The 24,044-nt window shown below is 45.7% G+C and overlaps 1 protein-coding gene across 4 annotated transcripts in view; it reads left to right on the forward strand.

Moving 5' to 3' along the window:
* The first annotated feature begins 3,636 nt into the window (after window positions 1-3,636).
* LOC121611160 (transcription factor COE3-like) overlaps window positions 3,637-24,044 on the forward strand; it is a 120,906-nt gene continuing 100,498 nt past the window's right edge. For all 4 annotated transcript variants that reach the window (XM_041943546.1, XM_041943547.1, XM_041943545.1 and 1 more), the window contains exons 1-4: window positions 3,637-3,770; window positions 19,339-19,495; window positions 21,623-21,686; window positions 23,257-23,312. In XM_041943546.1, the coding sequence (XP_041799480.1) occupies window positions 3,637-3,770; window positions 19,339-19,495; window positions 21,623-21,686; window positions 23,257-23,312 (411 nt within the window). The remainder of the gene's footprint in view (window positions 3,771-19,338; window positions 19,496-21,622; window positions 21,687-23,256; window positions 23,313-24,044) is intronic.

A 24,044-nucleotide genomic window follows, 5' to 3' on the forward strand; every position in this document is an offset into this window, starting at 1 on the left:
CAGGTGCTGCAACCACTTTAAAAGTAAGGTTTAAAAAAGGAAACGTTTACAGTTCTGTGCTTTTACAGTATTTGTGCAGAGATGCAGAAAATAATCAAATTAATTAATTTAAACCAATCTTGTCCTGCAAAGAGCCGGCCTAGCGGTTGAAACTGGGAACCTGCAGAAGTTTCCAGGACGGTTCAAAGAGGGTTGAAGGGTATCTGAAGGGATTCTGGTGCTCCGGGAATATTTGAGGCATTTCCAGGCGTTCTCGGAGAAGGTTGTGGGTGTTCTAAAGGAGGTTCTGGTTGTATTCTAGGGGAGCAGAGGAGGTTCAACAAGCTCTGTGAGGCGTATCTTGTCGTTAGAGGAAGTTGCTAGAGTTGTTAAGGGATTTCCAGAGGGAGCTACTGTGTTCTGAAGAAGGTTTCAGTATAGATTCAGCTGTGTTTTAAGGGGTTCCGGGGCATCTGGAGGAGATTTAGGGTGTTGTAATTAAGGTTCTGATTAATTTTAGGGGGCTCAAGGGATCCAGAAGAGGTGTTGGGGGATTTAAGGCGATTCCTGTGGAGGTTCAAGGAGCTCTCTGAGTGGTTCTTGTGTTGGTGCCATGTGCTTCAAAGGACATCCCAGGAGGTCTTAAAGAATTTCCAGGGGGTTCTGGTGATCCACAGGATGTCCAGTGCAGGTTCCATGGCTTTTATTGGGGTTTCAGGGCATCTAAGAGAGATACTGGTTCACGGAGCTCTTATGTTTCTTTAGTGAGTTCCAGGCCTTTAATGAAGTTCCCGGAGTTCTTAAGATACTTCATGACGGGGCTCCAGCATCGCAGGAATATTCCAGGTGTTTTTAAGGGTTCCAAGATTTCTAAGGGAGTTTTGGGGTAATTGTTAAGTGCTGCGGGGGCTCCAGATGGGGTGTCGGGAGTTCTGAGAGGATTGAATTGCATCTCGAAGAGGTTTAAGATTCGTGGAGGCATGTCTTTATCCCTTATTACAGGGTCTTGAGTACGTGGGTTTCAGAGGTTCTGAAGGAGTTTCTGAGGAGAATCTTAAGGGGTCTCCAGGATCACTCCAGAATAGATTTCAGGTTCCAGAGGGGGTCTCTAACATGCTCGTATGTGTTTGTGGACCAAACCCTAAATTCACACATAGAAGAAGAATCAGGAGCATAAAATAAAATGATATTAAACTGAAACACATGAATATCTGAGACATGTTGTGAAATTACCTCCATCATGGTCTTCAGTGAAAATGTCATTAAATGTTAGAAGAATTATTTTATAAATATTTAATTATTTGTAATAATGTTGAAAAATCTTTTTATGTTACATTTATTTGTAAACCCAATTTTTGTGCTGTCTTAAAGTGTAATTATATTTATTAGAACTATTATTATTTAAGGCACATTATTATAATAATTAAAATGATAAAATAATATTTGTAATTATTGTGAGACCGACCGAGCTGCTGCCGTCTGGTTTCTAATCCGGACCCGCTTCATCATCTTCCTCTTCATCGCCAACATGTTTGCAGCGTCTCATTGACTTTTTCTCTCCCCGCACACAGAAATATTTTTCCAGGCTTTCCAGACGTTTCTGTTTCCCTGGAGGAAGGCAGCGGGCTAAAGGAGGATAAATATTTAATCAGCGCTGCTCTGGAGTTTTTGCTTAATTAGAGGAATTCTGCTCCTGAACCGAAAATGAACAAAAATGACTGCTGGAGATGTCAAAGCCTGAAAACACATCAAGAGACATGATCAGAGAAAAATTACACACTATTATTATTATTATTACTACTCCTGTTATTATTAGAGAGAATACTATTATTATTGTAGTTATTATTGCTCTGATTCTAACTGTTATTGATCGCTGCCGAACTGTGGGATCTAAATTCTAAAATTAAAGACACATTTTATAGCAGCGTCAAATAAAACACTTTTACTAAAACACATCTTATTAGCGGCTTTCCCTCCTGGTGTGTGTGCGTGTGTGTGTGTGTGTGCGTGTGTGTGTGTGTATGTGTGAGCGCCATATGTCCGTGCGTAAAAAAGCGCAAATTGGTGCCAAATTTGCGCGCCTCCCGTGTCAGTCAGCCTGAACGCCGGATGACAGAGAAGATTATTCCACATGAAACCAGTTAATCCCCCAAAATCTGAAGGAGTCTGTGAGGTTGGAGGAAGTGAATACAGATTTCTGTTACTGATGGGGTTCAGTATTACAGTCTCGTATCCGCTAAAATAAATCAGGAGCGGGTTTTTTCGTGAGCGGGCCTGAACGGAAACAGCCGCGGAAGGTTTGGATAAAGGAGATCCAACCTTCTGTCTCTGCTGCAGCAGCCTGTCAACCTCAACAGCTCATTTAATGACGGATTCAAACGTAGAAAACCCCCACAGAAGTGACAGAATCTACCCGTGTGCTGAGTCGTGTTTGAGGGATGTTTGCAGAAACAAGAGTCGGTGCTGAAATCAGGCACAAATTATGCGTAAATCGCTCAAAATGAGTTGTGACTCCTGCGCTGCAGAGACGTGGTTTAACTCACCACATCAACAGATTCCTTCACGTGCTGCGGGTTAAAACGAGGTTTCAAGACTTCAAACATGACTGAATGTTGGACAGAGCATCGCTCGCCCCCGTCCTGTTACATTTCACCTGTCAGTCTGTTTGTGGTGTGTTTAACAGTGTCCAAATGTGTCTATCATGAAGTCTGTTTGCACCTTCAGCAGTCACATTGTGTTCTCTCATTAACTGGGATCTCTGCCGTGATGTTTTCAGCCGCTTTTAAACAAATTCAAACGTGATTTTTTACAGTGCGCGCGGCCCAACACGCGGAAACCCTTATTTGGCGTGCGGTTTGAAAAAAACAATGACGCAACGCGCGACTTTGACCAATGAGACGCTAGAGGTGCGACCAATATCCAAATGAGCTATCCTTATTTGGCCGTGTCTCCGCCCCCTCCTGGTCCACGCCGGTCCCCTGGGAGCTCGTGAGCCCCGGACCCCGGGAGAAGGAGTTCTCCGCCGGGACAGAGGAGTCATAAAGAGCCGGGGAGGGAGGGGGATGAGATTTCTCGCTGCCCAATCCCCCTGTTCCCCCGGGAGCAGCAGCCTTCCACGGTCCGTCCCTCCCTCTTGTTTGCTAATCATTTCATTTTACTCCTTTTTGAAGCGGTGGCTTGTTTTTTATCCCACTTTTCATTTTTCCTCAATCCGCGGCTGCTCGCCTCCCTCTGATCCCCGGCTCTCCACGCTCCGTTCTCCCGGCGTCAGGCTCTCCGGATCCCGGCTGATTCTCCTCCGTCTCTCTGTCTCTGGCTCCTCTGAGATGCTCTCCCGGCTCTCCGCGCCTCTCTCCGCCCTCTTTTAACTTGACAGAGACGCAGGTTTAAAGCCCGGGCAGCTGCGAGCCGGGGCTGGGATCTAAAACAACCCCGGAGAAACCCAGAGGGATCCGGGGCTCTTCTTTGGATCAGGACCCGGTACTTTGGGGAAGCTCGCTCGTGTGTCCCTCCTCCCCTCCTTCCTCCTCCTCATCTCCTCTTTTCTCCACCTTAATCCAGGTGGTCCTTTGGCTTTTTTGAGTGGCTGGTACAGGGAGGATTATTCTTCTTCTTTCTTGTTTCTGGTGAAGACAAAGCTCCCAGAAGGACACTTTGATGTTCTCCATCCAGGACAGCCTCCCCCGGGGGGCCCTGACCATGAAGGAGGAGCCGCTCCCCACCGGCATGACCCCGGTCCGCTCCTGGATGCAGGGCGCAGGGATTTTGGACGCCAACACAGCGGCCCAGAGGTAAAAATATCAGCAAAACCATGCAACTCTTCCTGTCTGTGCGCTGCCCGCGGTGCCAACCCGTCGACTTATGCCACAGTTTGAAAACTCCAGCGTGAAGGAGAAAGTCATGTTTTATCCTCCAGCATCCGTTTGAAAAGTGACTCGCGCGGAGGTTCCCGAACAGTCTGCAGAGCAAAAGACGAAAAAAGTTATAGCAGTTGAGCTGCTTCTGCTCCTGCAGACAGTCCAAGTCCAGCCGAGGTGTCAGTGCTGGTTGTTAGTTGAGAAAAATACTAAACACAAAGCAAACCGGGAGGAGGGACAGTGCACGCGCTGCTGGAAAAACACGAGAATTAAAACAGTAAAAACCGAAAAGCAGGACTGTGAACTTTTAGTGTAAATTACCACCAACAACAGCATCAGCTGGACATGTCGGAAATCTTTTGGCTCCTGGTTTACTGTGAAAATTAATGTAAAAAATGACGTTTAGCATTCAGAAAAATTCACATTTATTTGGACAAAAATACAAAATCAGACGTGAAACCATGCCGGTCGCGAACAGTCGTTTGTCTCAGTAGAACAGAGCAGCACGGTTCATGTTTCAGCGCTGAGCTGCAGCCCATCACACCGTCTCCCTCAAACTGTCCGACGGATTCGGGTTCACCGGCTCCCCGGTGCGAGCGGATACCCGCGCCGAGCTGCTTTGCTGCTGTCGCGGGTCTTTAAAAGCCGAAATTCTGCTTGAAATAATGTTGACGTTTCCCACATTGCGGCTGATAATTCATTGAAACAAATTTGACGAGCGGGTTGGTTTGGTTTGGTTTTCTGTACGAACACGCCGCGCGCAAAGAGCGCAGAGACGCGGCGGGAGGAGCGCGGAGCTGCAGCCGCTGCGGGCTTCTGCTCGCTTTCATTCTTAAAGAATATTTAAACCTTAGTTCGAGGATATTTCTAAGAATCAGAACAGAAATATTTAACCAAGTCACACACAGATTTTCTCTCATACACAAACATCGTTTACAAAATCTAAAGCGGTGGACTGAATTTACAAACTGAATTTAATTTTATTTATGAACCAACTCGCGGAAGAAATAAAGCAACATTTAACTGGGTCACAAGTTAAATTAAAGGGTTGTGCAGCTTTTCACATGCAGGCTTAAATAAGTCAACGGGACCTCCGTGATAGAAACACGCAGCCCGGCAGACTCCCGAGTTTCACTCCGAAATGAATCCATGTCAGCAATTCTACAATTATTAAAGCCTCTAAAAGCCCCACAAAGCTGAAGAAATGCCATTAATTTCAGAGCATCAACTGTCCGGAAATCTGAATGACCAAAATCCCTAATTTCAGCTAAATATTGCAGCTTGAAAAAAAAAATCTTTTCAGCTTTTAAAGGTCATAAAAATCTCCTTCATCTTGGTCTCGAGTTTTTCTGGTAAAATATGAGGTTAATAATGAGAGTTTGGAGGGTCTAAATTGCCGAAGTGCCTCTCTCGGGGAGACGCAGGTGAGCTGATGTGAAATTTGACCGCTTAACTCAAATAAATCAATGTAAGATTTGCAGCGCTGCCTCAGGTTTAAATCACCTGAACACGAAGAGAGAAAATCCATCAGCTGCTCCTTCTCTAACAGTCTGACGAAGCTCCAACTCACAGAAGCACATCCATCACCTCCACAAACACGTGTGTCCGCTCCCCCCAAACTTTAATCCAGGTCCTCATCATTCCTGTGTGGTTTTAAACATGTGTCAGTACACACGTCTGCAAAATGAATCGTATCCAGCTCCCAAAGCTGCAACATAATTGTTTAATTTTCACTTTTTAAACCATTTCAACAAAGCGTCGTTTTGACAGTTAAACACTGAAAACACGTTTGAAACGGCTGCTTCAGATGAGGACGTTTAAATCTGAGTGAAACTTGATTGTCCAAACAGACAGAAAGAGACACACAGCCAGCGGCAGCAGCCAAAAAATAATATTTATCATAAAACCACACCGTGACAACTAACATGCTGTTTTCTCCAATCATTGATTATTCCTTTGCTCTGTAGAAATGGAGCAAACGGTATAAAATGTCAAAGTTAACATGTTAAAATGTTTATTTTTGTCTGATCAGCGGCCTAAAACCCAAAATCAGTGATCTGCATCACAGAAGCTGATATTTCTTTTCTTTCTTTTTTTTTTTGCTGCAACCAGACCAGTTTTGACATTTTTGCTGAAAAATTACTGCAGATTAATCAGTCGACAAAACAATTGCCAGTTAATATTCTGTCATTGGAATAGTGAATTAATGTCCGAATGCTTTCAGCTCTGATCTGAAAACAGATCAGCTTGTTGTTGGTGTGCTGATGTGCAGCACATGTGTGCAGCACATACAGCTGCTAACACTCATGCTCATTGGCTTTGACACACATGACAGGAACATTAAACAGATACAGAATAAAGTTACGTGAAGTTTATTTTTGCCTCAGATTCAAACTTCATCAGAGGGTTTTAAAATCCACAGAACAACAGACGTCAGAGGGAAAACCACGACGTGACATTAAAAGAGTCCGAAACAGTCCGACGGAAGAATCAGCAGTCTGGTGGATCAGATCCGCTAATCCAGACTGAAGTGACAGCAAGAGAAAAGTCCTGCATGTGAACGCAGCACAGAGCCACGTGTGTAGGAGGCTGAATTTAATGTACATGAACCAAACCTCACCTAAAAAACGTCTCTTTTTGTCTTCAGCTCGTTTGAGGTAGAAATGGTCGTCAGAGTGTGTCGGAGCGGCGTCAGTTTACCGAGCCGGTCGTCCAGAGAAGCTCACTCACTGACACACAGTCAAACCTCCTCAAATGAACGTTTGAATGAGGCGAAGCAGCACCACAGATGCTGTCTTTATATTCTCTGTTTCTCCTGTCACTTCGGTCCGTTTCCCTCGTAGTTTTCAGAGGAGAAACTGTAGATTCGTGGTGTTTTTGTGTTCCTGAAGCAGATAAATAATGGAAGTCTCAGATTACTGAGTGAGTGTGTGTTGTGCTTTGTGCTGAGAGTCACAGGAAGATGCCCGTTCCAATCGGATGTGTGAAACCCAGAATCAAATATCACAAATTAGACAACATCTATCGTCCATTTAGAGACAGAAAACAGTGAGGGACAGACAGAGGGAGGACGCTCAGAGAGACAAAGCAGCAGCTGTGATGGAAACACGGCTGGATGCTGTAAGACTGGAAATATTAGATGAATATTAAACAGTTTCTCACATGTTTCACAGACTGTTGATCTACAGAGACGAGATTCAGTTTGTTTTATTCTGAGAATCCATGAAAATGTAAAAACTACTCGGCTGCAGCTGTTTGTTATTGGATCACTCAGATTATTGATTAGCGATCAGCTGATCAGGTTGAACGATTGGAAACTGTTGAAACGAGAACTTTAAACTCAATGAACGGACGAGCAGCTGGAGACTCACTTCACTCCTCCTCTTCATCCCTCGCAGATCTGATTATATTTTAAATCATCGCGATCCACTTCAGACGTTTTGACGTTTTGTTTTCAGGTTTTTACGTTTTAAAGGAAATAATTTAAACATGTCAGATATAATGCAGAAAATAGATAATAAACACATAAATTGAATTAAAGACATAAGAAATGGTGAGGAGAGAGAATCAATCGGAATTAAACCTAAACAGGATCTTTGTCAGTTTTCATCTTTCATCAAACTCTCCTTTCATCAGCCAATCAGAGACTCCGTAATATTTATGATGTAAAGCTGTGGATGTTTTCCACTGTTTTAAAAATAATTTAATACACCCACAATAATAACCAAAAACCTTCATTTTGACCTGCAGTGTTTCGGATTTGAGATCTGTTCTCTAATAACCAGTAAATCAGGGGACAAAGGGAATCCTGAGCCAAACCAACAAACTAGACCTGGACCCAGAGTGGTCTGACTAAAGTTCCTGCTTCTGTTCTGCACCTCCAGCACAAATGATCCGTAATTTACTCTGATCATATCTCTGTCGTATTTTACTCACTTCTTACAGTTTGTTATATGTTAAAATCTGTCCAGATGCTGAGTTTGAATCCTTGAATCGACGCTTTGAGACGTCTGTAGCTCAGCAGAAATCTGTGATTTTTCTCTGGAGTTTGGTGCGTGACAGCTCGAGTCGAGCAGCCACAGCGTCAGTTAAAAACATTTAGAAACAGGACGCAGAGGCTGAAACTCAAAGAGAACCAATAATCCAAACAGTGACAACATGAAGATATGTGAATGAGATTCAGGAGCAGAAATATAATAAAGATGTTTTCTGTGAAGCAGCAGGAGGCTGAAGTCAACGTTCATCCAGCAGCTTGCAGCACGTTTGACGGTGGTCCTCAGAGCGTGTTGTTGTTGAAGGAGAAGCTGTAAATCTGTGCAGATTATTTATCTGCAGACACATTCACAGCGCTCAGTGTTCAGTGTGCTTCTTGTTTCTGGGGGCCGCAGGACGACGCCGGTTTGAATCCCGAGCGGTGAAATGTGTTTGCGTGGAATCGATGTCGGTCTGCAGCTGTTTGCTGTCGCTTCGCATGCACCAAGATTCAAGATTCATGTTTCTCCTCCTTTTTGTTTTGTTCTGCAAAAAGTCACAAGTGTAGACGCACGTTTGTGTGTGTGTGAGGTTTTGTCGTGCCGTGTTTTATTCCTGCTGTCACATTCACATATTTGTTGAACAGTTTTTCGGTCCCCGCAGACCTTCATCGGGAAGTTATTGTGCTAAAATCTCAAGTATTAGTGTTACACTTCCGCCCCTCTGTTGCACAGCTGAAACCACTGATGGTGTCACAGCATCAGCTGAAGACGCTGATGACAAACTGCAGGACGACTTGTGATCTGAAGGAGGAACCAGTAAATGTCCCGTGAAGGAATACTTTATATGAAAACCCAGACCCTGTCAAACACGTCCTGAGTTAAAGAGAAAACGATACAAACAAGCTGAAAGCGCTCATTTTATTAGTGTTTGACCTGAGGCCGTTCATTTCTTTATGAGACAGACCTGATGGGAGCCGGCAGGTAACAAAGGTTCCCTGCTGGATTTAAAACGGGGACGTTGTTAGTGTTCAGCACCATAAAGTGAACCTGAAGTGGTTTAAAATACGTTTTCCTCCACCTGTGGACGTCAGTTCATGTGAGAGATTCATCCCAGCTCAGATCACACGAGACCTTTTCCTTCATGTTCACAACAAAACCCAGACCTGTTGTTGTTGGAAAGGTCAGAGGTCACTGCTGCTGCGTCAGTGTTAAGATCTGTGTGTGTGTTTCATACATCATATATGCTAGTGTAAGATACTGTGTGTGTGTAAGATACTGTTACACACACACACACACACACAGTTTTCTTCACTCTGGTTTAAGTCCAGTACAGGCAGTCCTGTAGTGTGAATCTTTATATAGAGAGCTGCACGGAGTGGAGGTCATGTGGTGTAGATGGTGTGGAGGTCTGATGGAGGGTGGGAGGTGTAGAAAGAGTGGAGGTCTGGCGGTGCAGACGGGTGGAGGCTGGAGTGTGTGTCTTTTCTCTGACTCTTTGGTGTTTTTGAGTGTTTTGTGACGAAGCAGCTGGTTGAGAGATGACAGCATGTCGGACTGTAAACCCTGTCCTGAGTCAGATGGGGGACCCCTGAAAACCCTCAGGCTGAAATGTGATGGTTTAGTACGGTGTCGGTGGGGTCCCGCCCCCCCAGGCCGGGCTCTAAAGCAAACAATCTGCCCCGAGTTACACAAACATGAAAGGTGAACGCTGCTGGAGGCCCAGTCTGATTACTGGACGACTTCTTCGTTTTGCCTGATCTCAATCCAAAGTGTCTTCATTCACACTGTTTCCAGTTGTTGTCCAGCTGTTGACACGTTGAACAACAAGATCTCATAAAAAATGCGTTTAATCGACACGGAAGCTCTTCTGATCGAGTCGTTCTCTTAAAGCCGGTCAGATTTCTGCTCTTCAGTTTGTGGACGTCTGCAGTCAAACAGCCTCTTTAATGATGACGTGTTTACACCTTCTCTGCTCCATGAGAATTATTCTGATCGTTCTTGTGATTAAATTCTCTGCTTTTTGGTTTCTGATGCATCAAATCTGCACCCGTGCTGATAAATGTCGGACACAAGTGACATCGATGAGGATGTTTCATGATAAAAATATTCTAACGCGAACAAACAAAAACTGTCCGACGCTGTTTCACTCGACAGAATCTGGAAAAGCTTCCAGGATGAAACGCTGTTTTCTGTTCATGTCGACCTTTAATATTTCTTCTTTAATGATGCTGAAGCTCATTTCTGGAAAATTCCTAAAACAAGTGGATTTGCAGTGAAGTCTGGTTGGAGCGGTTTCTCTGTCAGAGGCTGGTTTTTACAGGAAGAACAGACTTTTAGGACTCAATAACAGGCAGAAAGAAAGTGTTAAGATGGAGGTGTTCCATGCGTTGGCAGGTGTGTGTGTGTGTGTGCGTGCGTGCGTGTGTGTGTGTGTGGGGACAGATTTCCCTCGGCCCTCCCTGACACGCTGCAGATAGAAAAGGAATAGAGAAGAGCGAGCGGAGTGAGTGATCCTGCCCTCCACACCCAGCTCTGTCCTCTGGGGTCACAGGGAGGATGGGGGGGGGGGTTATAAACTACAGGTTCTCAGGCTCAGGGGGAGGTGGGGGAGTTCAGGTAGGGTTTGGATTAGTTGAATAATCGTCAACCGGGGGATTCCCCTCTTCGTCGGCGGTGTCATTCGTCATCGGCTCAATCATTGGGCGTTTGGCGTTCCGCTCGGCGCTCCCCGTGGGCGGCCGGGAGGGCGGGTGGGTAGGTGGCGGGCCGGGGATTTGTTTGAGACGGATATGTGGAGTCTGGCAGTGATGGATCTGAGCGGCGAGAGACTTTTTATCAGAGAGCCGTAAGTCGTGACGGCGGCGGAGGAATGATGGAGGAGGTCAGCCGAGGCCTCAGCCGCTCATCGCCCGGTTTCCCTCCCCCATTTTAACCGTCTCGTTTTCCCACCTGGGTGAGAGAAAATGCACTTCCTCTTGCATTTGCATTTGTCAACACCCTCCCCCTCCTCCCCCCTCCTCCTCTTCACGTACACAAAATTAAACTCTCCTGAACGCCGCCTTAAAACGTGTTAGATAATTAAACAGCTGGCAGCTGCCGCGTCAGCCTCGTTACTGTAAATTCTCGCCGACACGTCGTTGCCGCCGCGGTGGAAGTGAAGTCGACTCGTGTAAATAAACCGTCGACGCTCGAGCGCCGCTCTTTTGTGTCGTCGCGGCCTCTGCTGAATGTCAGCCGCCGCAGGCCGAGCAGCTAATCAGAAGCAGCGACGCAAAAAAGCTGCAAACAATTAACCCGAGCGGCGTCTGAGAGGAGCAGGTGACCGGAGTAATGGGTGTGTGTGTGTGTGTGTGTGTGTGTGTGTGTGTGTGTGTGTGTGTGTGTGTGTGTGTGTGTGTGTGTGTGTGTGTGTGTGTGTGTGTGTGTGACAGGCACTGTGTCGGTGAACGATGTGTTTTAGAGGAAACAGCTGAGTAGAGGAAACACACAGCTGCATTAGTCCAGCTCTCCATCCATCCTGACAGCAGAGAGCTAAAATATTAAAACATCACAAATAAACCTGCAAACATTTCAGATTCTTCTTCACGTCCAAAAAAGCCTCAAAGAGAGTTTGAAGCCAAAAAGGTTCAAAATAATTTTGAGCTCCTTGACCAGAAATAGTCAGATTTACGGAACCCTGAATGCACCACAAGCAGAATAAACAGAGAAAATCAAAAGTTTGATTGATGTTTGACTTGTTTATTCTCCAGATTCCCTTTGATAAATCAGCTGTTTTACGTCTTTATTCAGACCTTTCGTGTCGACACCTGCAGATGAATTTACTTCTCTTCTCTTCTCAGTTGTTCTAATATATCAGAAGAATCAGACGATGTGAAAGTCACTTTACAATGTTTGACCACCAAAGCTCACTTTCACTCCGTCAGACGACTCGTTTGCTGTCGTCTCCACGTGTTGCTGAGTGTTAATGATTGAACTGTTGATTGCAGCCGCAGTGTGTTTAACGTGTGTGTTAGTTTTAGTATTGTTGTCGTCGTCGGGCTGAAGGTGAACAAACAGCTGCAGGTCGACGTCTGACGTCCGCGAAACCTCGCCTGCTTTTACGATGCATTTTCACACGTCGAACACCTCGCAGAACGCACTAATTAGCACACGTACAGCTCACACACACACACGCTCGGTCAGGAGTGTGTGAGCGTGTGCAGAAGCCCCTCAGTCTAAAGACTAATTTGTTGGTAATTGCAGCATGACAGGAGCAGCCATTCCAGCATCGAGCCACCGTTTCCCCGAGCCAGTCGCCCTAATTAGGAATGACACACACTATTAAGGTGCACAAATGGAAATCAGTGAGCGGGCGTTCCCTCCCCGATGGCGCCGCCGCTGCCGCCATTGATCCCACAGCGGACCCCCGACGTACCAAAAAGCCCCCCACAGTACGTCTGTGATGGAGTCACCGTCCTCAAATCAGCATAAAAGACAGAAGCCTCAGTTTGTTCCTGCAGCAAAACAACTAAATAAATTAATACGGCAATCAGAGGAAGAAATCTGATTACTTTTAGTAAAAGGTAAAACAGTCAAATGTTTAAAAAGGAGAAAATGATGCAGCTTTTTTCCAAAAGAGATGGAGGAGAATCTATAGAAGAAGAGATATTCATCCAATGATGTAACACACACACACACACACACACACACACACACACACACACACACACACACACACACACACACACTCACACAGTCTGTCTTCTCACCATGTTTCAGCCTCAACTCATTAGTTCATATTACACGGCTAATAAGAGCTAACCAAACTGGTGTGTGTGTGTGTGTGTGTGTGTGTGTGTGTGTGTGTGTGTGTGTGTGTGTGTGTTCATTTATGCAAGGCTGCACAATTATGCACGAATACATTTATCCAGTCAGGCCTGTGTTCTCTCTGTTTCTCACACACACACACACACACACACACACACACACACAGGCCTTCCTCTCTAATTGCTATGGAAGTCAGGTTTGGACGGTTAAAATATGCACATATTGTTCATGTACAGTAGACAGAGTGTGTGTGTGTGTGTGTGTGTGTGTGTGTGTGTGTGTGTGTGTGCTGGTCGGAGCTGCAGGTGTGATGTCATAACGTGCGTTGGTTCGGTTTCTTCCCTTCAGTTATTTTAGTTTAAACTCCACTGATGATGAAGTTTTATTTCTGAGCAGAAAGTCTTTTTAATTTCAGTTCAACTACAAATACATTGAATTTAATTTGAAGCACTGCCGTCACCCCCCAGGTCCACACAGACGCTTCATTCACACAGAAAACCTTTAAATGTGATGAGCGTTAGGACTGAAAACACCTCAAACACCTTCCAGGTGACGTCCTCTCAGGATCAAATCAACCCCCCGTGGAGTTAGGGTTAGCCTCTGTTAGCATCCAGTCAGCCTATCGCATCATTCCTGGTTTGAATTCTGCCCAGATTAACATTGAGACGTGTGTGTAGGTGTGTGTGCGTGAGTGTGTGTCCTGTCAGAGTGTGTTTGCTCTGAGTTTGTTTTCCACCGAATCAGATTTAAACATCCACTGTTTATTTGATTAACATCCTGGCAGCCAGCCTGTGTGTGTGCGTGTGTGCTGTACAGCTCATTAGGCTGGTGTGTGTGTGTGTGTGTGTGTGTGTGTGTGTGTGTGTGTGTGTGTGTGAGTGAGTGTGAGGCGGCAGGCCACGCTGGTTAAAGACTCAAACAGCGGTCACACTCCATCTCCTGTTTGATTAATGTCATGGTGTGTGTGTGTGTGTGTGTGTGTGTGTGTGTGTGTGTGTGTGTCTGTGTGTGTGTGTGTGTGTGTATGAAGAGAACAGGATCCAGATGATTTCCAGTGTTTTGTTCCTGTGCTGCTGTATTTTAGATTTAGATAGAGAGAGGTTAAAGGTCGTTGACGTTGGTGTTGGACTGTTTTCTCTGCGTGTCTCCAGGAGGCTGCAGCAGCAGCAGCACCACCCCCCAGCAGCAGCAGCAGCAGCTGCTGGGTGTCCAGGCTGTTGTCCAGAGGCTTGTGTCTCAACGCGAGTTGAACTCAGTCTGGTTGTGTTTGGTCATCAGTCGACTCGGTGAAGTCACAAATCTGAGCGAGCAAAACCGCCAAGTGAAGATCCAAAACGTTTCAGGAGTCTCGTGATGAAAGCGATGTTTCGGTGTTTGTTAATTTTATTTGGAGACGACAAATGTCGATCACAGTCTGTCACAAACTGCAGCTGAGGAGTTTGAAGGACGTGGCCGTAATGAAAGACACTGCCCAGGTGCATTGTGGGAAATGCAGGACCCAGAGTTGTGGACTGGCAGTCAGAATATCTCCACCTCTGCTGCTCAGATTTGAACCGCTCCGTCGTGCTCGGCTGCTCCTTTCATCGTGTTTTTAATGGAACAGACAGCAGAGGCGCGATGCTTCAGCATCCAGCAGGGCCTGTCTGATACCATCTCATTCATATTTCACATGTGTGGACACCTGTCCAGTGTTTACCTCGGACTCCAGTCCAAGTCTGAGCGGTACATCTCTGCTAGGAACCCAAGTTACGGGTTGTTGCAGGTCTGGTCGGTTAAGAAGGAGCACACATTGTTAGCAGCGGGCTAGCAGCTGTTTTATTTCTGAGCTCACCTCCTCATTACCGTTTGTGCCCCGATGAGCGGCGCGTACGACACTCGTGTCGCGTCTGCTTTTCTCTCGAGCTGTTTGACGATCGAATGCTCGAACCTCACACTCCACGTGTTTATGGCTGCATCTGTGCGTCTGCTGCATCCATTTAGACACATTAGCCAACACACACATTTGGTTTCTTTGGAAACTCTGAGATCTCCGGTAGAATTTAAGATAAAGTTGTGCTGGTTTGAACGAAGCCTGACGACACTGAAGCAGGTGTTCGACCAGTAGGAGACGTTCTTCACTGGGACCACCGGCTGACAGCTGATTGGCCAGTAATCTGAGACCAGAAACCATGAACTGAGCAGGTTCTATAGCAATAATCAAGTGGTGAATTTATTCAGCGTGTGTGTGTGTGTGTGTGTGTGTGTGTGTGTGTGTGACAGGACCTGCTGTCTTGCTCAGTAATTGTTTGCAGAGTGCTCGACACGACTCCCGCTGACCTTTAATTTCAGGCTTTGTGGTGGAAACGTGCAGCTCGTCGGCCGCGGCCCTCGTTTGCCTCACTTTGTTTGTTCTGTGTGTGTGTGTGTGTGTGTATGTGTGTGTGTGTGTGTGCGTGCGTGCGTGTGTGTGTGTTATTTTTCTCCTCTCTGGCTGTTGGCGTGTGATTTACACTCCGGGCATGTTTGAGCGAGCCGTGTGCCATCGATACTGTTTTTATTACACCTTGTGCCAAGTGCTAACAGCCGGATGCGAGGCGCTGCGACGAGTGGATGCAGCCGCAATTAGCATAATTGAAATAATAATAATGCTAACGAGCTTTCTGAGTGGAGGCAGAGCAGAGAGGAGAGGATGAGCGGCGGCGATGGCGGCGGCGGCTTCGTCACCGTGGCGATCGGCTGTCTGGATGGCCGCTGCAGAGCATTGTGTGTAATTGGGATAATGGGGTGGTTTAGTGGTGGAAGTGATGCTTTTGATGGCGTTGTGGATGAAACAGGTGCCAAATTCACCGGAGTCAGTCGTCTCGGTGTTTGTTTTATTGTTAAAAGCTAAATCTGTGTCAGGTCGTCATCATATTTTCTTACAATTTAAAAATTAAAAATCTGAAGGTAGTTTTGTTAGAAGGTCGAGGTTTGAGATGCGGCGCCATAATGCTGATATTAAAGGATCATTCTGCATGTTTTCACATTCAACTACACATCATGAGTACTTTTACTTTGCTGCACTGCAGAAATCTCTGTCCTGTGAGGCCTTCTCTGTCTGCGGGTCCTAAAAATCCATTTTCTGAAAGGCAGTGAAAACATCAGCGAGTGCAGCAAGAATGTTTCAGCAAGGCTCCAGCAGAAATCGGCTCGGTGCGAGAATGTTCCAGAAGTGATCGTCTGTATCCCGAATCAAGACCTCGCTGCTCTGCAGTTAAAAGATAAGCTGGAGCGAGTTTGGAGAAGTTTTATTGATCCCACACGTGGAAACTGAGGCGTCACAGCAGCACAGTGTGGAATAGAGAGCAGCTAAATAACTCCACCAAACACTGTAGGAAAATAAGATGTTGTGCATGTATTTGAAGCGTGTTCTGCGTCCGACATGACGCATTAAATGACAAAAATAAATGAGATACTCATCAGATGTACAGTAAATAGTACCTGAGATGTGTGTTGAGATGCAGATAATCATAAATAAGGTGTTTGGTTGTTTCCTCAGACGTTTGTCTGCAGGATTAAGAACGAGAACATCATCGTTCTGCTTTGCTTCCCGGCTACATGCAGCAGAAAGCGTCTCCAGGGCGATGAGATATTTGCAGCTGGACTCGCAGACAGACGTCCTCTGCTGCCGCTGCAGCGACACGAGAGCGTCGGTCGCCGCTGTTTGTTGTTGTCCGCTCGTCTTCATCAGCACGGCACTGACCCGAGACGTGTGTGTGTGCGGTTTCACCCTCTTTTAGCTCTGTTTTTGGTCTCCCCCAGCTCCCTCTGTAGCTGCTAAATGCTGCGCTACGTTCAGCAGCTCGTCTTTTTCTCTGGAGACCACGACGTGAACTCACTGATAATGTGCTGTTTTACTTGTTTCAGTAGTATTTTCAGTGCTGGACTCATATTTTCAGTGTGCTATGAGTACTTTGACTCCAGTAAAGGATGTTTCTTCCAGTGCTGGTGGTGTTGTCAGCCCCGTGCATCAAAATAGCAACCTGGATAAAAACAGATGCTGGTGGGTGTTTCTTCTCACAGGAAGTCATTGAAAATATCTGGTAGTGAAAGTGTTGAAGTCTGCCGCGCTTTGATTCCTCTCACTGCTTTTTCTTTTTACACTGTCGTGTTTTCTGACACTCGGCTGCTTCATTCCCACCGAGCCTCCTCTAAAACAGACTCCGACCTGAGCGACGCGCACCTGAGCGGCCCCCGTCCTCCTCCTCGTTCCTCCGCAGGCTCTCCACGCCGCCGGCCGGCCGGCCAAACACCGCGAGTCGGAAGAATTAGCTTCCAACAAACTGGCCTACAAATGAGGCATTAAGCATTGGTAATGGGGGTGCGGAAAGGTCACGGCTGTATTAATCTGCCGTCTGGGGAGTACACCCCTGAGCCGGGAAACACGGAGACCGAGAGAGAGCAGCCAAGTTTCCAGAAACAAACCCTGAGCATGAATAAATATTTATCTGCGCCCGGGCGATCGTATTGATCATAAAGCGTTTCAGGAAACAAAACGAGCAGGAAAATGAGATTGATGTAAAAATATTCGGCCGTTGCTTTGAGCGTTTCCCCCTCGGACACTTTGAGGTTCTGCGGGCTGAGAGCAGAGGTCGCCTCCTGCAGGAGCATCGATTTTATTTCACCATCAACAAGCATTTTTATCCACTTTTCCTAAAATCAGCTGCTGACATTAACACACTGATGTTTTTCTATGGACTCAAAGCCTTTTTATATGAAGCTGAAGCACGTTTGGAGACAACAGCACGACATTAAATCTGAAGCGTGATGACACGTGATCGTTGATTTATAGGTCAAATATTACACTTTGTCTTAATATTTTAGTTTTGACTTGAGGTTTCCACAATAATTTATTGTCTTTTATCTTTACATGAAGTTTCAGCTTCAGTGTCAGCATCATTTATTATAAGTGTGCTTTGTGAATTTGTTCCAAAGGTTATAAATTTAGTGTTAAAGTTAAAGAAGCTTTAGTTTAGTGAGTTTCCTCTGAATCCAAAAGCTGTTTTAAATTCTGCTGCAACAGAATTTATTGATATCGTCTTCATAATAACAAAATAATAAGATATACGTCAATGTCAGCAGAATAGAATTATAATGAGAATGAATGCTCGTGTCCAGACTTGATGTGTTAAAGCTGCTTCATCTGTAGCAGGTCAGACTCTATTATTAATAATCTATTATTAATAATCTATATAAAAATGAACTTGTAATCCATCGGAAACAGAGTGTGTGTCTCAGTGTGTCGACACTTTTGTAATTTTTGGGTCAATATATTGAAGATGGGAGGTTTCAGGAGATGCCGTCGGTCGATCAGCTTCATGTTTCACAGGTGATTGTTGTTGCAGGTGAATTTTTGGCTCTTAGGTTTCCACCTGACGTCCTCGTGCACGTGTCAGAGGAGGTGTTGGTTTCAGTCAGTGGAAGGTGTGAAAATAAGCACAAAGAAGACATCTCATGCTGCAGATACTGCAGTACAGTAGTGAGTCTTTATTCTAGTTTCTGAAGTCCACCATCAGGTCCTGGTGGTGTGTCTGCACCTGGAGACATATCAGGGTCTGTTTGTTGCAGAGATCCACAGGTGACCTGCAGAAATACAGTTTTTCTGTCACAAACTTGTGCAGCAGGACTGTGAAGCTGCACTGTTTGACCGGCCTGACCCGAGCTGGACTGAAGCAGGAAGTGGTTTCAGCAAAACCTGTTCGCCCAAACCAGGATGTAAACTCCAGACCTCAAGTGTTCCGTTCAGAAAAGAATGATTATTATTCAGATATAGATATATTAATATATAATGACTGGAGACAGGTAATGCCTCCTTCCTCCTCCTCCTCCTCCTCCTCCTCTCTGACTCTCAGACTGGAGGAAGGGTCTCGTCTCTCCTGGGTTTTGGCCTCTGTCTCTACAGTTTTTCTAGCTTTTATGTAAAAGGTCGCGCTTCCAGAGAGGAGGACACACACACACACACACGCACGCACGCACACACGCACACACGCACACACGCACGCACACACGCACACACACACACACACACTATAAATCAGCTACCTCCCTGTTTCAGTCGCTGTTATCACCTGAGTAGTTTTCCCCTCGCTGCTCCTCATCCGTCACTGTCCTCCTGACTGTTATTTCATCTTTACACAGTTTCAGATCCAGTTTATTAAATCTCCTCTGATCACATTTCACTTCCTGTTATTATTATTTCTGCTCTTAAAATAGGAAGTGTGTGCGTGTGCGTGCGTGTGTGTGTTAGCTGCTTTCTCTCTCTTATATTTTGTGACTGTTTCACAATAAAAGCAGAACTATTAATGTGAAACAGCAGCAGGAAATATTCAGTTTGCTTTAACAGTAATTTAAAATCAGTGGTGGAAAGTAACTCAATAAATACATTTATCCTAGTACTGAATTACAATTTTGAGGTACTTGTACTCCATTTCAATTAATTGATAACTGAAGTTACTCTGCAGATTCAGATTGTTAATATAAAATCATCAAATCAATCACTGTTGTCTTATGATGGATAAATTAATATTAATACCCATCAGTGCTGTCTATAAAGAATTTAAAATGAGCTCCAGCTTTGCAGCAGTAAATATTTGTATTTTGTAAAGTGTGACCTCGGCTCTGAAAGGATCAGGCGATCAGTGCTTCCTGTTTTCATTCATGTTCATCGGCGGTGATGTAATGGTCTTTCTCTGTCTGTGTTTCAGCGGCGTGGGTTTAGCCCGAGCTCACTTTGAGAAGCAGCCTCCGTCCAACCTGAGGAAGTCCAACTTCTTCCACTTCGTGCTGGCGCTGTACGACAGACAGGGTCAGCCGGTCGAGATCGAGAGGACTTCCTACGTAGACTTTGTGGAGAAAGACAAGGTGACGACACTGTTTTTTATCTTACAGCCCACCAATGTGAAAAATGAGTGAACTCACCTGAAAGGCAAAGAGTACAACCCTGATTCCAAGACAGGTGTGACACTGCAAACAAATCAAACAGACTGTGATCACCTGCTGATCCTCTCTGACACAAACTGACCTGAAAACAGCACAAAGTCAAAATATTTACTGTCTGAGCTCATCAGCTTCATTGATTTCTGTAAATATCTGCTGATTCTGAATCTGATGCAGCAACACGTTTCAAAATACTGTATAACGATATAAATACAGTACATTTACCATTTAAAACACATACACACACACTGTTGTTTATTCTGCCTCAGTCACACACACACACACACACACACCGTCCTCCTGCCACAAACACTCACTAGCACCAAATGTGGATTCATCCTCCGCTGAAAATAGTCCCAACAAACGCTCTACTTCCTCCTGTTTGTCTGATGAAAGCTACAGTGAGCAGCTGTTTGAGGAAATTACTGAACATTTAAAATGTTTGATTTGTTTTTAAAGATTCAGGAGGAACCAATGGGCTTGAAGCTTAGAGCCACAAACAGGAAGTCAGACGGTACTGAGAGACGGACCAACCTGTTTGAGTCTGAACACGAGACGTGGTGATAAGAAAAATATAGAATAACAGCAGACGGATAAAATAAAATAAAATACTACGACTACTAATAATACTAAAGTTAATAACAACATGATGATGATGATGATGATAATAATAATAATAATAGTAATAATAACCATAATAATCGTAATAATCATAATAATGATAATATCCAGACAGGTTGGGAGTGTTTGTTGTTTGATCAGTTGCCAGCTGGCAGTAAATCTTCCCCTCCACTCCTCCCACTCACTCGCTCACCTCTGCTTTGACCTCTAGTCTCTCGATACCCCCAACACACACTCACACACACACACACACACACACACACACACACTCTCTCTCACACACACACTGGGACTCTGCCAACACTCCCAGGCACAGTTGGCACCGAGCGGCCGACTGACGGAGACTGAAAGGAGAGCTGAAATAAAAGGGGAATAAAGGTTGAAAAGGGAAAGAGAGAAGAAGAAGAAGGAGAGAAATCAAGAAGGGTGAGGGGGGGTCAAGAGAGAAACAGAGACAGAAGAGAGATGAAGAAGAGGCGGGACGGGGAGGGGCTCTCACAGGCCTGTCGGTGGCGGTGACGATGCGTCCTGTTCGTCCTCGCTGTGAAGGCGAACTGTCAGTCTGCGTGGACGCCGGGACACAGAGACGCAGACTGATACAGGACAACGGTTCAGCGGTAGAGAGACACACACACGCAGCGAGGAGAGAGAGGGAGGGACGTCTGCCAAGTGCGAGTCACAGGATCACTTGGCTGACTCGGCCGTGGGGGTCAGAGGTCAAAGGTCACCCGGCAGTTATCACCATCCAGCTGCTTCCATTTGAAACTTGATAATAAATAAATGATAACAATATCAGTGATAATAACAGTTAAAATGTTGGGATGTGTTCCGGTTGAAAGAATAAGACTCTGCTGTGGAAGCTGAGGATAAAAGAGCTCAGGCCGGACGAGAAGAGTCAAAAGGAGGATTTCTCAAGTCAAACTTCTGAGGTCGAGGTTAGAACGTAAACAAATAATTTGATTTCTGAAGTCAGAATAATAAATAAATAACAGGAAAAAAACGTTGAGAAAAAATAATCTGCTAAGAATTTATCATAAAAAGTGAAGACGAATTTTGATAATTTAGATTTTAAAACTACTCAAATATTTGACTTGTATCATAAGTATTCCTTCAAATTAAAATAGTTAAATTCTGACTCGTCTCATAACTTTGATTTTAAATTAAAATTTAATTTGACTGTTGATGAAGAGCCATGTTTAGTTAGTTTTATGATGAAGAAAAACAAACCTCTACCCTCTCATCGTCTCGTTTTTCCTCTCTTTGTCTCCGTGCCGGATGAGACGTGTTCGCTGTTCACAGTACTGCGTGTACATGTACACATGTTTGACTTTCACAGGAACAGATCTGACTGTGAGGACTGAAGCTGCGTGCAGGATGTTTCCTCTCACCTTCATCGCTGAGTAAAGTGTGATTTGTGTGTTTGTGTGACAGGAGTACAACGGAGAGAAGACCAACAACGGGATCCACTACAGGCTACAGCTCCTCTACAGCAACGGTGAGCCGAGCCTCGTCACCGTCTGACCATATTAACACTTGAATGCTCTCCTTCAGGCAGCTCTTAATGTTTGTTTCCTGAATCTAAACTCGGCACACTTTCCTTCGGTGTCTGTGTAGCTGTGGCGGCAGCGTGGCGTAGCGTCATGTCAGCGTGGAATAAAACACCAAGCAGGAACCTCTGGGATGTGATCCCATTGGTTCCTGCTTGGTGTTCCTGCAGGATAAAGAACCACGTGGCTTCTGTTGGTGACGCCTCACGTCCTGGATCAGAAGCATCAATCATGTTTCCTCCAACATGTACTCACTAGAGCAGATTCCTCAGATATAACCAAGCATTTTGTCGTATTTTGATGTTGTCGTGGAAACACACGGCGACTGACAGCCTGACGTGATACCTGACTGTCACTGCTTTAAATGGCAGCACTGTGGGTCTGCCAGGTGAGTCTTTGTTCAGGTCATTGACTGATGACGTTCAGGTAACGGCTGCTCGCTCCCCCAGGTGAAACTCTCTGCGTTGGACTTTCCTGCATGAATTAGAGTTCAGAGTCTGTAGAGAAGGAATTTATATTAAAGGTCACCGCAGCAGACTTACAGCTGAAGTGAGGCTGGAAAAACTTTTTCATTATCAGCCACACACACACACACACGGACATCTGGAATATCTGACAGCTAACCAAACCTGAACTCTGTTTTGTCCATCGGAGGGGGCCGGGGGGGTCTTTTGCTGATTCAAAACACACAGCTCGGCTCTGTGCTGGCACGAGTCCAGAGCTGCAGGAGGAGGGCGGCCGTAATGCTCTCAGACCCCTGCAGAAACGCCAGATAAAGTGGGACGTAAAAGAGCGTTTTCTTCCAAAGGGGGATAAATCACGCTAATATGAGTCGGCATCGTCGGATTAGCATCGTACGGAGGTAATTGACCTCATCTGCAACCGGGACGGATCGCCGCCATTTAGGCTGCAGACTGCTCAGCACTCGGCCGCAGAGCGAGGAGTGAATCATGTCAATTAGAAAGCAGAGGAAGCTGGAAAAACAAGAAGGAAAAAAAAAGCCAAACCCGCAGCATCCAATACAATTAGAGCGACTCCGCCGCTAACAGGTGTTCCCTGCAATTTGCCTCCTCCACCCCATGTCGCGCCTGTGTCACATTTACGCTCGGATGCATAGCTAATATAAGACAATCCTGATTGATATTTAATTTGTCGGAGAATGAGGATTCTTGTTATCCTTGAGGAAAGAGGCAGCCGGGGGGCGATGTGGGGGCGGGGCGGGGGCTGCTCGGCGGTTAAAGGCGGCCCGGCATATAAATAATAAACAGCTCTGGAGCCGCGCTAATGTTTGTTTTTGCTGAGGGGGGTTAGCGTAGCCGCAACGAGATGACAAGAGAACAGAAAGCATAAAGACGCTACAGGGACATAAATAATACGAGAATTCATCTACAGAACGCTATCAGGAGTCACTTCTTTGGCGGGGGGGGGGGGTGAAATTAGCATGCCAGTCTAATGCATGCATGTATGTTGGTGGTGTTGTGTTTGCTTCAGCTGTGTGTGTGTGTTTGTGTGTTTCAGGCATCAGGACAGAACAGGATCTGTACGTCCGGCTGATCGACTCCATGACCAAACAGGTGAGCAGGTGCCAACACTCAGAACAGGTGACTGGAGGTTATTACAGTGTCCACCGATGCTCAGGTAAAGGTTGAAACCATGACGACAGATCCTCCCACCCTGTGGTTTCCTGTGAGTGTTCCGCTCGTGTTTGTGTGACAGTGAGATTCGTATAAAGGTAACCATGAAGAAGAATGTGTCACACTGACTTCAGACCAGTGTTCATGTAGTGAACGTGAGAGACGTCGACTTACACCATATATACATAACCTGCACAGAATTTCAGGCATCTGGTCCCTGGACGAGCTTAGCTTAGCATAAAGAGTCGCAGCAGCTAGCACGGCTAACGCTCTCTGATGAGCTCGTTAGCAGTTGGTGGTTTCAGGAGTTTTTACAGCGTCAGCTGGTTGCTGCAGCGCGTCGCTCCCACTCAAACCACCGTGAGTCCAGAAACCTGTTCTTATAAAACACTCAATGAATCAGTCCTGTTTCTGACCTCGGAATATTCTCTCAGACTCTTCCTCTCCCCTTTACTGGAAGAATCTCCCCAAACCCTTCGTCCACCGCTCCCCCTCCTCCTCCTCCTCTTCTACACCGCTCTTACTTTCCTAAACTCGAGCAGCGCTGATGTGTTTTCCTTTCCAGTGGTGCAGCTCGGTCTTTAGCTGACTCCAGATCCTCCCGTTCCTCCCACTTTTCCGGTTTTCACTCACTCAGAACCCCCGTGTGGGATTTGAACCCGCGAACGTTTT

The sequence above is a fragment of the Chelmon rostratus genome, chromosome 9 (genome assembly GCF_017976325.1).
Source record: "Chelmon rostratus isolate fCheRos1 chromosome 9, fCheRos1.pri, whole genome shotgun sequence".
Taxonomy (NCBI): domain Eukaryota; kingdom Metazoa; phylum Chordata; class Actinopteri; order Chaetodontiformes; family Chaetodontidae; genus Chelmon; species Chelmon rostratus.